This window comes from Mustela erminea, chromosome 6 (genome assembly GCF_009829155.1).
Source record: "Mustela erminea isolate mMusErm1 chromosome 6, mMusErm1.Pri, whole genome shotgun sequence".
Lineage (NCBI taxonomy): Eukaryota > Metazoa > Chordata > Mammalia > Carnivora > Mustelidae > Mustela > Mustela erminea.
This window is the reverse complement of record NC_045619.1, coordinates 20,186,112-20,200,086: the sequence shown is the minus strand read 5'-3', so window position 1 is coordinate 20,200,086 and position 13,975 is coordinate 20,186,112. Positions and strand designations below refer to the sequence as shown.

General features: G+C 37.7%; 1 protein-coding gene across 8 annotated transcripts in view; it reads left to right on the top strand.

The window, feature by feature from the left end:
• The window catches only part of ANO4 (anoctamin 4), a 445,901-nt gene that overhangs the window by 235,255 nt on the left and 196,671 nt on the right, over positions 1-13,975 (top strand). For 7 of the 8 annotated variants that reach the window (XM_032346621.1, XM_032346625.1, XM_032346622.1 and 4 more), the window contains 2 exons: positions 5,198-5,334; positions 8,411-8,569. In XM_032346621.1, coding sequence (XP_032202512.1) covers positions 5,198-5,334; positions 8,411-8,569 — 296 coding nt within the window. Of the gene's footprint in view, positions 1-3,945; positions 3,986-5,197; positions 5,335-8,410; positions 8,570-13,975 lie in introns of those variants that run through there. The other variant, XM_032346627.1, reaches the window with a different exon arrangement.

Below are 13,975 nucleotides of genomic sequence, written 5' to 3'. Positions count from 1 at the left end.
GCACATATTGCGTGGAGCACTGGCTGTGGTGCATAAACAATGAATTTTGGAACACTGAAAAAAAATTAAATTAAAAAAATATTGACTAGAAAAATCTTTTGGGCACCAAGATTTATCATAGTTCTAAATCAAAATGAGCTGGGACCCTCAATATATGGTTTCTATAAAATTTGATCTTTAGTTTAGCGTTGTGAATGCATAGTTAAAAAAAAAAACCAAATTGATAGATTCTTACAACTAGTTTTTATTTACTTAAAAATGGGCACCAGTGCCTCCTATTTGCTAATCAGTTTTAGAGAACTGCCTTGGGCTTTCACCTGGAAGAGTCCCTCGGGCTAGATGTAAAGAGAACTTATTACAAAACAGACAGCTAAATGTTCAAATTAAGATGTAAACAAGTTTTTTGTTTTGTTTTGTTTGTTTTGTTTTGTTTGCATTTTAAATCATTCCTGAAGGTTTCCTTTTTTGTGTGTGTTTTCTTTTTTGTCTGTGTTTAAGGTCAATATGCAATATTTTCAAGGTTCTGAATATCAGATGTAATAATTTGGAACTCGGGACAAAAATAGTAAAATGAGCTGGCACTCTGGAGGACAAATATAAATAACCTGCATTACACTACACAGTCTTATGTTGTCTTCAGTGACCTATAATTTCACTGGATTTTCTCTGTATCAGAAAATACTGAGATTAAAGTACTCCTGTGCTGTTAATGCTACCGTGGGATTTTTCTGCTGCATTTGAGGAATAGGAGAGTTAAAAGAGCAGTGAGTCGAGTGCTTTGATTTTTTGGTATTTATTTCTTACTCTCTAAAAGATACAAGACACCCTTAGTGTTTGTTTTCCCTGCCTTTATAGTCCTGCTTCGATTTTATTCACTCATGTCTTGTTCATGTTCGGGCCTCTAGCACCTAACATAAATGTTGGCTCAGTGAACAAATGGCAGAAGATAATTAATTTATTTGCTTACTTATTTGAGCCCTTGAAATACATTTGTGGCCTTTTCCCCCTAGAGTTGAATAATGGCTAATAATCCAAGTGATTTTCCCTGAATAATTTAAATAATCACAAATATTTAGTCAGTAGATTCAGTGCTGTCGAGGTAAACTTGCCTTCCCCTAAAGAATGTCAGAATTGCCCTGTCTTCTGACCCTCTGACTTCTCTGCTCCGTCTCTATTCTGGGATAACAAAGCAAGTCAGCCTACAGAAATCTCTTACCTATTCTGAGTTTGATGATTTACTCAGACTCTAGCAGGTTTTTGGTCTCCCCAAATTGCCTCCCAGGCAATCTGAGGTTCTTGACTCTTGTGTAGCTATTATATGTGAGTCTTTGCTACTTTGTTCCCTGTTCTTCTTAGGCTGAGTACCTGCTTTTTGTGAAGGACAATCATTTGAGCTTCTCTCTTGCTTTCCACATGTGTGGTATCTATCTATTGTGACTCGCCTTCCCAGTTCTGTTCACACATCCTTTCCTGAGTTTATGCAGAGCAGGTCTGCTGCATGAAAGGTGAGGGGAATCCATTAAAAGTAACACTGTTTGAATGTAGAGTATCTTTGTGACATCCTTGCCATGGATAAAAAGGCCCCATTGTCACCTTGGCTGGATGGTGAGCTCTGTGAAGACAGGGGCGATGGTTGTCGTGTCTAGTACTTGACCTAACCCAGCACAGTGCCCGGCCAAGATAGGTAGCTAAGTACTTGCTGAATAACTAAAGTAACTTGCTTAATAAACAGATTTTTAAAAATTGATTAACTCTGGAAGTTGGAGGTTGTTTTTCTCCTTAAAGAAATGATGTAAGTTTGCTTCAAAGGATATTGTACTTTGTTTCTAAAACTTAGCTTGTATAGCTGATCTGTCAGTAAGAATGGTGGAGTATTGATAAAGGACAGGTGTTTCTTCTGTCTGTATAGCTGTCTACTTGTTCTACAGTCTTCTTACTGACCATGTGTTCAGCTGAGAATTTTGACAGATCAGCATTTTTAATCCCTGTTAAGACTCTTGAGAGGCTGACAGGTGATAATGAGGTCTTAAATCACTTAATTCTCTAAAAATTCTCTAAAATTCAGGTTGTATGACATACTGATTTCCCTTGAGCTCTCAGGTAGCTTTAGCCGCATCACAACTTCTTCAGCAATGATGGGCAGAAGTAGGGAAAACAGACTTCTCTTCCTTTTTCCAAGCGAGCTGGTCCCTCTAGAATCAAAGAGTTGCATCTTTAATAGAGCATAATTTTTCAGTGTCGACACTATTGATATTTTGGACTAGATATCTCTTGTAGGGGGCTTTTCTGACATTGGAGCATGGTTAGCAGTACCCCTGGCTTTCACCTGCTGGATGTTAGCACTACCCCCTCTTCTTAGCCAAAATGATAAAAAATGTCTCTAGACAATGCCATATATCTTCAGGGTGACAACAGAGTCCCAATTGAGAGCCCCAGAATATAGAGGGCTTTAAAGAACTGGTTGTACCAACACCAGAAGGTGATACCAGCAGAAGATCTTGTAGTTTTCTACATTAGCAAAAGCAAAGGGGCAATTCTCATGGACGGATGAATGCAAGAGTTTGTCCCCAAGGAGAGCCAGTCACTTGGACATGAATCTCATTGTCCTCTTTAGCTTCTTTATTTCACACCTTACCCCAGTCTACCCTTCATAACAACCATTCCAACTTGTAAATGCCTGACCTGTCTTGTGCTGCTGAGATCCAAGTGCTGAGGTAAGGTCCCAGAGTCTAAAATTGGTAAGCCAGCATTCCTTGCCGCTCTGCTGTGGGTCAGACTAACATTTATATGATCTCAATGAATCCTCTTTTCAGCTACCCTGAGAGAGAAGTTTCCCATACCTGCCTCACGAGTGAGGAAATGGGAGCACACGTTCACACAGCTGAGGGGTGGAATTTAGAATCGTAAGCAGATCTACTTTGCTGAAATATTTTTATGCTGTTGTTCAAATCTAATCAATATCTACTTGAAATTTAATCACTATGCACTTAAAATTTAATCAGCCTCTACTTGAAACTGTGGAGCTCCTGGCTCATGAATAAGAATTGTGTTAGGAAAAATATATATACAATGTCCTAGAACCATAGGATATTGGAGAAAGGGGGGCTCTCAGACATCATGAGATGTGTCCACCTTGAGATCATTGTTCTGTCATTAAATATGTGTTGAGGGCTATGCCAGGACCTCTGTACACCAGTCAAGACAGACAAGGTCCCTTATGGAACTTCTATCCTAACAGAGTAAATATCCATCACACAGTAAACAAATGAATAAACAATATAATTGCAGTTTGTGATAAGTGCTGTGAAGAAATGAGCAGTGAGAGAGGATGGAGAGTAAGTGGAGGAGAGGGGCTTTCCTTATGCAGGCCTGTCAGAGAAGTTGTCTTTCCTCTTGACATCTCCCACAACACTGGACAGACTGTGCTCCTTCAAAACTGTACCTTTCCTTGAGTTCCTGGCCCATCAGAGGTGCTCCTAAATCCCAGTTGTAGGAAAAGACCATGATTTTTTTTCTTTGGATCTGCAGAGTCTAAAAACCTGTAACAAGTGTATTGGCTTACTCTTGCTGCTGCCACAAATTGTCACAAACTTAGTGACTTAACACAAATTTATTTTTCACTGTTCTGAAGGTTAGAAATCATCAAGATGCCAGCAAGACTGTGTTCCTTCTCAGGTATAGGGGAGAATCTGCTTTCTTGCCTTTCTCTACTTTCTAGGGCACCTGCATTCCTTGACTCATGGCTCTATCCTCCATTTCCAAAGCTGACATCATAGCATTTTCCAATCTGTCTCTCTGATTCTGACCCTCTTACCTCACTTTTAATTACACTGGGCCCACTCATGTAATCCAAGCTAATTTCCCATTTTAAGATCCTTGAATTAAGCACATCTAGAGTTCATTTTACCATAGAAGGTGACATATTCATGTGTTCCAGGATCTAGATCACCTTTGGGGAGCATGATTCAGCCTGCCACAGTAAGCAGTAAGTGTTAATTTATTTGCCATGCCGATTTTATTTTACAGAGGAAAAATTTAGATGTTAAATGAATTGCTTTAGAACCTGGTCACACCAACTAAGTAGATGATCTCTATTCCCACTGTATCCAAACGATGTTCTTTTCTTTATAGCACTTGATGCAATTTATAATTCTTTGATTATTTGTTTTGTTTACCAGTTACCACAAGGGCAGGAAAACATGTCACTCTTGTTTATCAGGGTATGGCTATCACTCAACTCTGTGCACAAGATAATGTGCACCTCTCTAAAATTTTTTTGAATGAAAGGATAAATACTCTTGTATGTGATAGATAAATAGTACCGTATTGCCTACAGATTATTCTGCACAGAGGCTTGTGGTGGGTTAAAAATCCTTAGCAATTTCTAAAGCATCAAAGGAAAAGGTGAACTTCAATGTTGGTCTGCCATTCGAGATGCTAAGGAAGGGTCCTGTACCTGGCACTGTATGTCTTCAGCCACTAGTGCTGAACTTTCATATCTGGTCCACTTCAATGTATTATGTATTTGAATGGTAAAGTCTTTATTTGGAAGTCTGATATATAGTTCTTTATGTATTGGCATCAACAATCTCTTGGGAAAGCCCTTGAATGGGTACCTTCATGATTTCAATTCATGATTAGAGAAAGAGAAAATGCAGAAAACCTAACTACATGCTTTATTACTGTATAAAGTTTTCTTTATTAGACCTTGGGAAGGAACAAAGGAATAAAATTACAGATCTTACTGAACCTTGACAGTTGGCACATAATATGGGTTCACTTAGCAAGCTGTAAGGCACTTTCATGAAAAATAAAATGAGATAAAGTAAAAGAGGTTAGGTCCCACACAGAGAATGAGTTCTTAGAAGTAATAAGTGAAAGTACTTGATGCTAAACAAGTAGGTGAAGGAAAACTAAACAAACATAACACCTCCTCTTGTCATGGAAGGCAAGTTATATTTATACTATGGAGGTACTTCACTTTGCTTCACATTTTCCTTGCCTTAACAAGACACTGTTTGATCAACATGTTTTACATCTGACCTTATTTTCTCATACAAAATAATATACCTATCATTCAAGGTGTTATTGAAACCATGAAAAAATATGAAGCCAAAGGGAGTGTCTTCTATTTTGGTATTGATTTTAAGATCCCAAGTTCTTAACCCCACTTCTAATGAATTTATTTTGGTTTTAGTGGCCAAGGATGTCAATATTCTTTTTGATGAATTAGAAGCTGTCAACAGTCCTTGCAAAGATGACGATTCTCTGCTTCACCCTGGAAACCTGACCAGTACTTCAGATGATGCCAGTAGATTGGAAGCAGGGGGAGAGGTAAGTGTATGAATTCTTAAAAATACAATATTTCATCCAGGTAGAAGCCTGTGAAGCATATTCCAGTGGATTGTGTGAAGTCATCATCTCGTTGAACTGTGGGTTTCCAGAAAACAAGGGACAAGTTTTATAGTCTTTTGATTTCCTCCATAGGTCTAGCAGATTTTAGGGATCCTGAATCTACCTATGCTTAAAACAGACTTTCACTAAGTGATAGATTTCCCTTCTTATACCTAGAGACATTTCATCTATATAAAGGGAGACACTTAAAATCACCTGTCATTTTGTGATAATCTACATTCTGAGTGTCACTATTAGAAAGAAAGCCTTACAAGCATGGACTTCCTTGTATAAATCTCTCAGCACATAGAACAGTGATAAAAAATGGACCAGCTCTCAGTAGATTATGTTGTCCAAAGCCACCCCCCAGTTTCTGTTTGCCTCTGTAATCTGGAAACATTGCAATTGTAAGTAGATCCATCTGTTCATACGTCATTTTGGAAGAAAAGTTTTTTGTTAGGGGCATTCACTATTGCTTAGATCTTGTCTCAGTGGAGTTTAATACCTTCTTTGTATATGCATTAGGTATAGGTAATAGGAACCAAAATCAGTCATTTATGCATATTCCTACTGTTATTATTTGAGAGGCAGTTAACCATTGACAGGATAACACCTTTGAACAGGAAAAATTGTTTACTTCTACCAAGCTTCCCGGACTTCTTTCTACCAACACCATATGCTACTATTCATGTATTAAAACAAAAACAAAAAACCTCATTCCTTTCCATCTCTTCACCTAGTTACCTTGAGTGCCATGATGTGACATAAAGGAGGATTCTCAAAAGGGACCTCGAAGAGCACCTAGTCTTATCTCCTTAACTTACAGAAAAGGAAACAGCCTCAAGAGAGTTAAGGCTTTGGTAACCCTCCTCCTGATACTGTGGCTGAAACCTTATTTTTGCAGACAGATACTGTTGTGCTAAGTCTACAGAGTAGTTCCCTTTTCTGGTAAATAATTGTGAAGAAAGTGTTTGTTTGGATAGACCTCTGAGTACCTCTTAAAGCAAAAGTAAAAAAATAATAATAATAATAATCAGTGAGGACTGGTCATCCATTGAGAATGTCTGCACCAAGACATGGGATATGACATTTCCATTCCTCCTAGCTGACACTTTCCCTTTTGGATGAGACAGCAGACATTGCACTTGTGCAAGAATGTACATTCTAGCAATGACCTTGGAGGCCTGGCATGTTTGCCTCCCATATACCACTACTTAAAAACTGATGTAAACTGGGCCTAAAGAAAAGGCAGCCAACCCCCATCCTCCCATTTCCACTTTCTAGGTTCATAGACATGTTTTCGAAATCTATCAGCCTGAGAAACTGGGCTAAAGCCTAACTGGCCTGTACTTGATGTCTCTTTCAGTGTTGCACGTGATTATAACAAGCCTAGGGAGCCTGGAAGAAAATTACACCTACTGTTTTGTTCTTTAATTTTTATGTGTGATGACTACTAAATAACATTTGTAACTTACATGTAAGTTTTGAAAATAACAATTGAATTACCATCCAACGGATGAACTAAGTATTTTTCAAATTATGATGGCAACCTAGTTTTGGGTTACTAACTCCCAATTATTTTTAGTGGAATGGAAAATTAATATTAGCATGTATGCAAATAGAAAGGATAAGTTATCTTGTGAACTTTTGTCTCAGATACTTGGTATGTTTATATATGCACACAGGTATCACAGAGTAAGCTTTTTTTTTTAAATTGTGAACAAATTTCTGAGGAATGTTGAACTAGAATATACTAAGACCACCAAAGCAACTTTAATCTCATCCCTCTACCATATTCCTGAATCACTGTTTTTTTTATTCTCTTGCCCTAAAAACAGCTTTACCATGCACATATATAGCCTTAACAGCTTCTTTCTAGATTCATTTTATTTTGTGCTTTATTAAAAATTATGTAGCATGAAGTCTTCTGTGATTTGGTTTTTTTTTCTGTCAATATTGTTTTAAGATATATGCTTGCTATTAGATGTAACTGTAGGTCATTCGTTCTTTTTAAATTTTTTTCAGTGTTCCAAAATTCATTATTTATGCATCACCCCCAGTGCTCCATGCAATACGTGCCCTCCATAATACCGCCCACCAGGCTCACCCCACCCCCTACACCCTCCCCTCCAAAACCCTCAGTTTGTTTCTCAGAGTCCACAGTCTCTCATGGTTTGTCACACGCTACGATTCTCCCCCGCCACTCACTTCTCCTCTCCATCTCCCAATGTCTTCATTTTTATTGTTGCATAATATTCTACCATATGACTGTCCTATAATTTTTTTTACCTCTTTGCCTGTCCATAGACATTTGAGTTGATTCACATTTTTTATTTTCTATTCTTATGAACAATGTTGCTATAGATAATCATATACATGTCTCCTAGTTGCTTTTTTTTTTTTTAAAGATTTTATTTATTTATTTGACAGGCAGAGATCACAAGTAGGCAGAGAGGCAGGCAGAGAGGGAGGAGGAAGCAGGCTTCCCGCTGAGCAGAGAGCCCGGCCCCTGCGGGGCTCAATCCCAGGACTCTTGGGATCATGAATTGAGCCAAAGCCAAAGGCTTTAACCCACTGAGCCACCCATGTGCCCCTCCTAGTTGCTTTAATAAGGATTCCACTGAGCCACCCATGTGCCCCTCCTAGTTGCTTTAATAAGGATTTTTCTTGTTATGGGTTGTATGTTATGTAAATGTTCAATTTTACAAGATAATGCCAGTGTGTTTTCCAGAGTAAGTATATCAGTTTTCACTCTCACTTTTAGAATATGATCATTTTCAGTTGTTCCACATCCTTGCCAACATTTGGTATTATTGTTAGGTGTCTTAAGTTTTGTCTACTTCACTCAGTTCTTTTTCCAATTTTTATTTTCTCTTTCCTGCTGTTTACATTTTTCATTATAAAGATGTGATCTTGGTAAAACACAGTGAAAAATTCATTTACTTATAATTCTGTAATATTACTTCAGGCCCATTTTTATGAATGTATAAATTGATTTCTTCCTCTCTGTGTGCAGACAGTGCCAGAAAAACACAAATCGAATGGACTTTACTTCAGAGATGGAAAGTGTCGAATTGACTATATTCTTGTGTACAGAAAATCCAACCCACAGACCGAAAAGAGAGAAGTATTTGAAAGAAATATTAGAGCAGAAGGATTACAAATGGAGAAAGAGGTAATCTTTCTTGGATGAGAATCTCATCTTGGATGAGAAGAAACACAAATGTATCTATTCATACTGAGAGGCAATTTATGTTATGTTTGTTATGTTAATTGAACATTTCATTTGGTTGGAGTTCACCAGTCTACAGTGTTCGGGGATGTTCCAATAATTAATTTTTTGAAGCACAGTTTGACTTTGAGAGCATTTTAATGTCAAAAGATTCTATGAAAATCAAAATACTCTATTTCGATTAAATGAATTATTTCAAAGTGTTATGATTTACTTGAGTTCCTATGCCCATTTCCTCTGTCTTTGGGAAGGGAGGGTTCTATTACATGGATTTAAGAAAACTTTGGATAAAGCACAATCATCCTACTCTGGAGCCTCTTTTGACATTTCAGGAAACATAATGAGCTTGGGCATCACGTACCAGGAGAGACTGTCTCGCTGAATTGGTCAAAAACAGCTGGACTTTAGAAAATGATTCCATTTTAAGAGACATTCAGGTGTCTACCAAGTTCCATAACTCAAGATTTAACCTTACCAGTGCTTTGGTAAAACACTCCTCTTTCCTTCTCTGTATTGGTATTTTTAAGAGAAAAATTACTAAGGAAAAGACCAGAGGTCCAGCCACACCTCTGACCCACAATGAGATTATTGTGTACCCCAAAATACTGCACATTTATAGAACTTGGCCCTGTTAGCTAGATTACATAATTCTTCTTAGATTTTCCTTAAACATGTTGCAAAGCTTCTGGAATTTTCATAGTCAATGAGAAGAACATATTGGCAGTTAAAAATGTTTGCTTCTGATTCTGCTCCTCAAGGCTGAGGGGATACATTTTGAAATCAGACATCTACATTTTTCTTTATATGGTACACATGGGTTGCGTGCTGTGTTAGGGAACTTTAGGTATGTGGGATTTTTCCAGATCTGTTTGACCTTAACTCTTAAGCATTTATGAAACAGAGTAGTATTTTTCTGGAACATCTCCAAAAAGAGAACTAGAAAAATGGCAAGGTTGCCAGGGTGGCTCCATTGGTTGAGCATCTGACTCTTGCTTTGAGCTCAAGTTGTGATCTCAGGGTCCTGAGATTGAGCCCCATGTCTGGCTCCTCACTTGCTGCAGAGTCTGTTTCTCTCCCTTTATCTATCTCTCCCTCTGCCCCTCATCCTGAGAGCACGCCTTCTCTCATTCTTTCTTTTTTGCCTTCTCTCTCAAATAAATAATTATTTTTTTAAAAATGGCAAGATGACAGTGGCCCTAAGAGGTTCTCCTCAGGAAAGTGAATCTGGGTTTCTCCAAAGACTATCTCAGTTGGAGGCTTCCTTGGAGCAACACACAGGGTTAAATATGTTGTTTCTACTTTTTTGGGGCTTCAGGAAATCTTTGTTCTACTCATAGAACATATCTTTGATAAATCTTGTTCTTTAAGTGCTTATTGAGACAACTGTATACTCTATTCTTAACATGGTAGTGCATTAATATTTTTATTTTTTATAATATTTTATTTATTTATTTGACAGAAAGAGAGCACAAGCCGGCAGAGGAGCAGGCAGAGGGAGGGATCATGACCTGAGCCCAAAACAGACACTTAACTGACTGAGCCACCCAGGCACCCCTTTATTTTTATCCTTGGAAATCATTCCTTCATCTTTTTTTGTTTGTTTGTTTTTTCTTTTATTTATTTATTTTTTATTTATTTTCAGCATAACAGTATTCATTATTTTTTTCACCACACCCAGTGCTCCATGCAATCCGTGCCCTCTATAATACCCCCACCTGGTACCCCAACCTCCCACCACCTCCGCCACTTCAAAACCCTCAGATTGTTTTTCAGAGTCCATAGTCTCTCATGATTCACCTCTCCCTCCAATTTCCCCCAACTCCCTTCTCCTCTCTAACTCCCCATGTCCTCCATGCTATTTGTTATGCTCCACAAATAAGTGAAACCATATGATAATTGACTCTCTCTGCTTGACTTATTTCACTCAGCATAATCTCTTCCAGTCCCGTCCATGTTGCTTCAAAAGTTGGGTATTCATCCTTTCTGATAGAGGCATAGTACTCCATAGTGTATATGGACCACATTTTCCTTATCCATTCGTCCGTTGAAGGGCATCTTGGTTCTTTCCACAGTTTGGTGACCATGGCCATTGCTACTATAAACATTGGGGTACAGATGGCCCTTCTTTTCATGACATCTGTATCTTTGGGGTACATTCCTTCATCTTTTACTCTTTTTCTTTATTTGGAATTTTTATATAAAGAAATGTGAATTGCCACCTGATCCTAAATAATGAAAGTCCTTCTGATCCATTCTGACTCTGTCAGACAGTCTTAATTCTCATTAAAACTAGGCAGCTTTGTTCAGTTACTGAGAGATTTCTATTTTAAGCTTCATAGCTATGTACTCCATTCCTAGGGTTTCTTCTGCCTAGATCAATTTAATGCCATTTTATGACTTATTAGTTAAAACTCAAAAAGCTCAATACTTTTCTGAATAATACCCAATACTACAGAGATTAAACATTTTCTGTGTCTCCTAAAATATCTTCTGTGCTACAGTATTCATCTACTGGAATTAACGCAGGTAGCAGAGAATTGTTCTGCCTTTTGTTACCCAGTGTGCTGACCATGGTGTGCTGGATGATTGCTCTATGATTTTGGTTGCATACAAGATCATTTTACTTGGTTGTAATTTTTAAAAATTTTAATAGCTAAGTATTTGTTTACTGTATACTAGAGAAAAATAGCAATTAGAAAAATGGTCATGTCACTATATGGAAAACTTCATAAAAACTTATCTAAGCATTTCTTCTTCCTTTTCCCTCCAAAACTACTTCTCCAGATGGCAACTTTCCTATATCTCCTTTTCCCCCACAATCCTCTATCCACTACCAACAGCTAGGTTTTTCCTTTTTCTGGAACCTTTGTTCTAAACAACCTTTCCCACTGCCCGGCTCCAGTCTTTTAGATACATGGCACAACTGGCTCTAATTCAGCTCTGAAATTAAAGCGGCTAATTCTGCTTTGTGTTCGCATGGCCACAGCAGGCTCAGCAAGAAGTGTCTTCACAGGTTCTTCTCTGCCTGAGAGGGAGCAGGAAATTATAGATAAATTAATTTTTCCCTGTCACAAATAATTAAATAAAATATCCCTTAGTTGAACAATAAACTTGCATCTACTTAGTGTTATTAGATTTAGAAGCCTTCAAAAGCACTCTTACTTGGGGCGCCTGGGTGGCTCAGTGGGTTAAGCCTCTGCCTTCAGCTCAGGTCATGGTCTCAGGGTCCTGGGATCGAGTCCCGCGTTGGGCTCTCTGCTCGGCGGTGAGCCTGCTTCCCCCTCTCTCTGCCTGCCTCTCTGCCTATTTGTGATCACTCTCTCTCTCTGTCAAATAAATAAATAAAATCTTAAAAAAAAAAAGATCTCTTACTTAAATCAAGTGTTTTATAAAGAGCTACAGCCAACAGACAATAATACTCATAGCTATTTCAGCTTCTGGAAGTTACTTCACTTTTTCACCCAGAAAACAAAGAACTTAGCTCAAGGTGGAAAAGAAAAAAGAAAACCTGGAAAGCCTACTATGAATCCATTTACATCTGAAATGATTAACACTACATACATTTTATGATTAGTGGTTTTTCTTCATTAGCTGTGTGTCATGATGCCCAACAATTACAGAAAACATGTCTCATAGACTTAGAGGGTTTTGCCTTCAAATGGATAAAGACAGGCTCTGTAGTTAAACATTTCGACACTAAGATAATCGTTATCTCTTTTAACACTGAATTTCAAGAAAGAACTAGGAGAATCTTTAATTCATGATAAAAGTGAAGACATAGTCAAATTTAATCTCCCCTAAAAAACTTTGCCACTGTCTGATTAGTCAGCAGCTCAGTGCTTACTTTTGGCACCCTGGGTCTTTAATATTCTGTAACTCATCTTCCATATTTGACCAGAGAAAGCAGTCCATAGCAAAATTCCCAAATAAAGTATCATTAAGTCCAAATCATCTGCTTTTTTGGTGTGTATTTAAGTTAATCCCCCCTTTAAAGGTAAACTCATATTTACTTACTCACATTTTCTTTTTTTTTTTTTTTTTTTACAGAAGTTTTATTTCCTGTCATTCAAAAATTTTTTTTAATGATATATAAATTTTATTTTTTATTATTTTTTTTCTTTTTTTTAATTTATTTATTTCCAGCATAACAGTATTCATTATTTTTGCACCACACCCCGTGCTCCATGCAATCCGTGCCCTCTATAATACCCACCACCTGGTACCCCAACCTCCCACCCCCCGTCCCTTCAAAACCCTCAGATTGTTTTTCAGAGTCCATAGTCTCTCATGGTTCACCTCCCCTTCCAATTTCCCCCAACTCCCTTCTCCACTCTAAGTCCCCATGTCCTCCATGCTATTTGTTATGCTCCACAAATAAGTGAAACCATATGATAATTGACTCTCTCTGCTTGACTTATTTCACTCAGCATAATCTCTTCCAGTCCCGTCCATGTTGCTACAAAAGTTGGGTATTCATCCTTTCTGATGGAGGCATAATACTCTATCCCCAGGGGTACAGGTCTGTGAATCACCAGGTTTACACACTTCACAGCACTCACCAAAGCACATACCCTCCCCAATGTCCATAATCCCACCCCCTTCTCCCAAACCCCCTCCCCCCAGCAACCCTCAGATTGTTTTGTGAGATTAAAAGTCACTTATGGTTTGTCTCCCTCCCAATCCCATCTTGTTTCCTTTATTCTTCTCCTACCCACTTAAGCCCCCATGTTGCATCACCACTTCCTCATATCAGGGAGATCATATGATAGTTGTCTTTCTCTGCTTGACTTATTTCGCTAAGCATGATACACTCTAGTTCCATCCATGTTGTCGCAAATGGCAAGACTTACTCACATTTTCCATTTCACATTTTTTTCATTTAAAAATTTTATGTCCATCATTGGCCATTAGTACCTATTTTGAAATGATTATAATCAATAAGTTTATCTTTTCCTTCATATAAATTATCAAATTGTGTATGATTTTTTTAATTTCTTGGAATGTGTGAGTAGTAGTTATATTAATGAAGTGCTCTTTCTCTTTAGACTGATGCAGAACTTGGGGGAAAACCTCTATCATTGGTCATTACAAAATAACTATAATTAGATAAATCATACCATTTTGATGATACTTAATTCATTCAATAAACACATACACTTTCTCTTTGCCAGGCACTGCTTCAAGTACGAGGAACTTAGCAGTAAATAAAACAGACAAAAAGCCTTTTTCTGTTGGAACTTAAGCACAAAATTAAAAAGTAAATATATATAAAATATCAATAAACATCATGTGGGAAAAAGTAAAGCAGAAAGTGTTGGATGGGATTTGTAGTTTTGTAGAAGTTGCTAA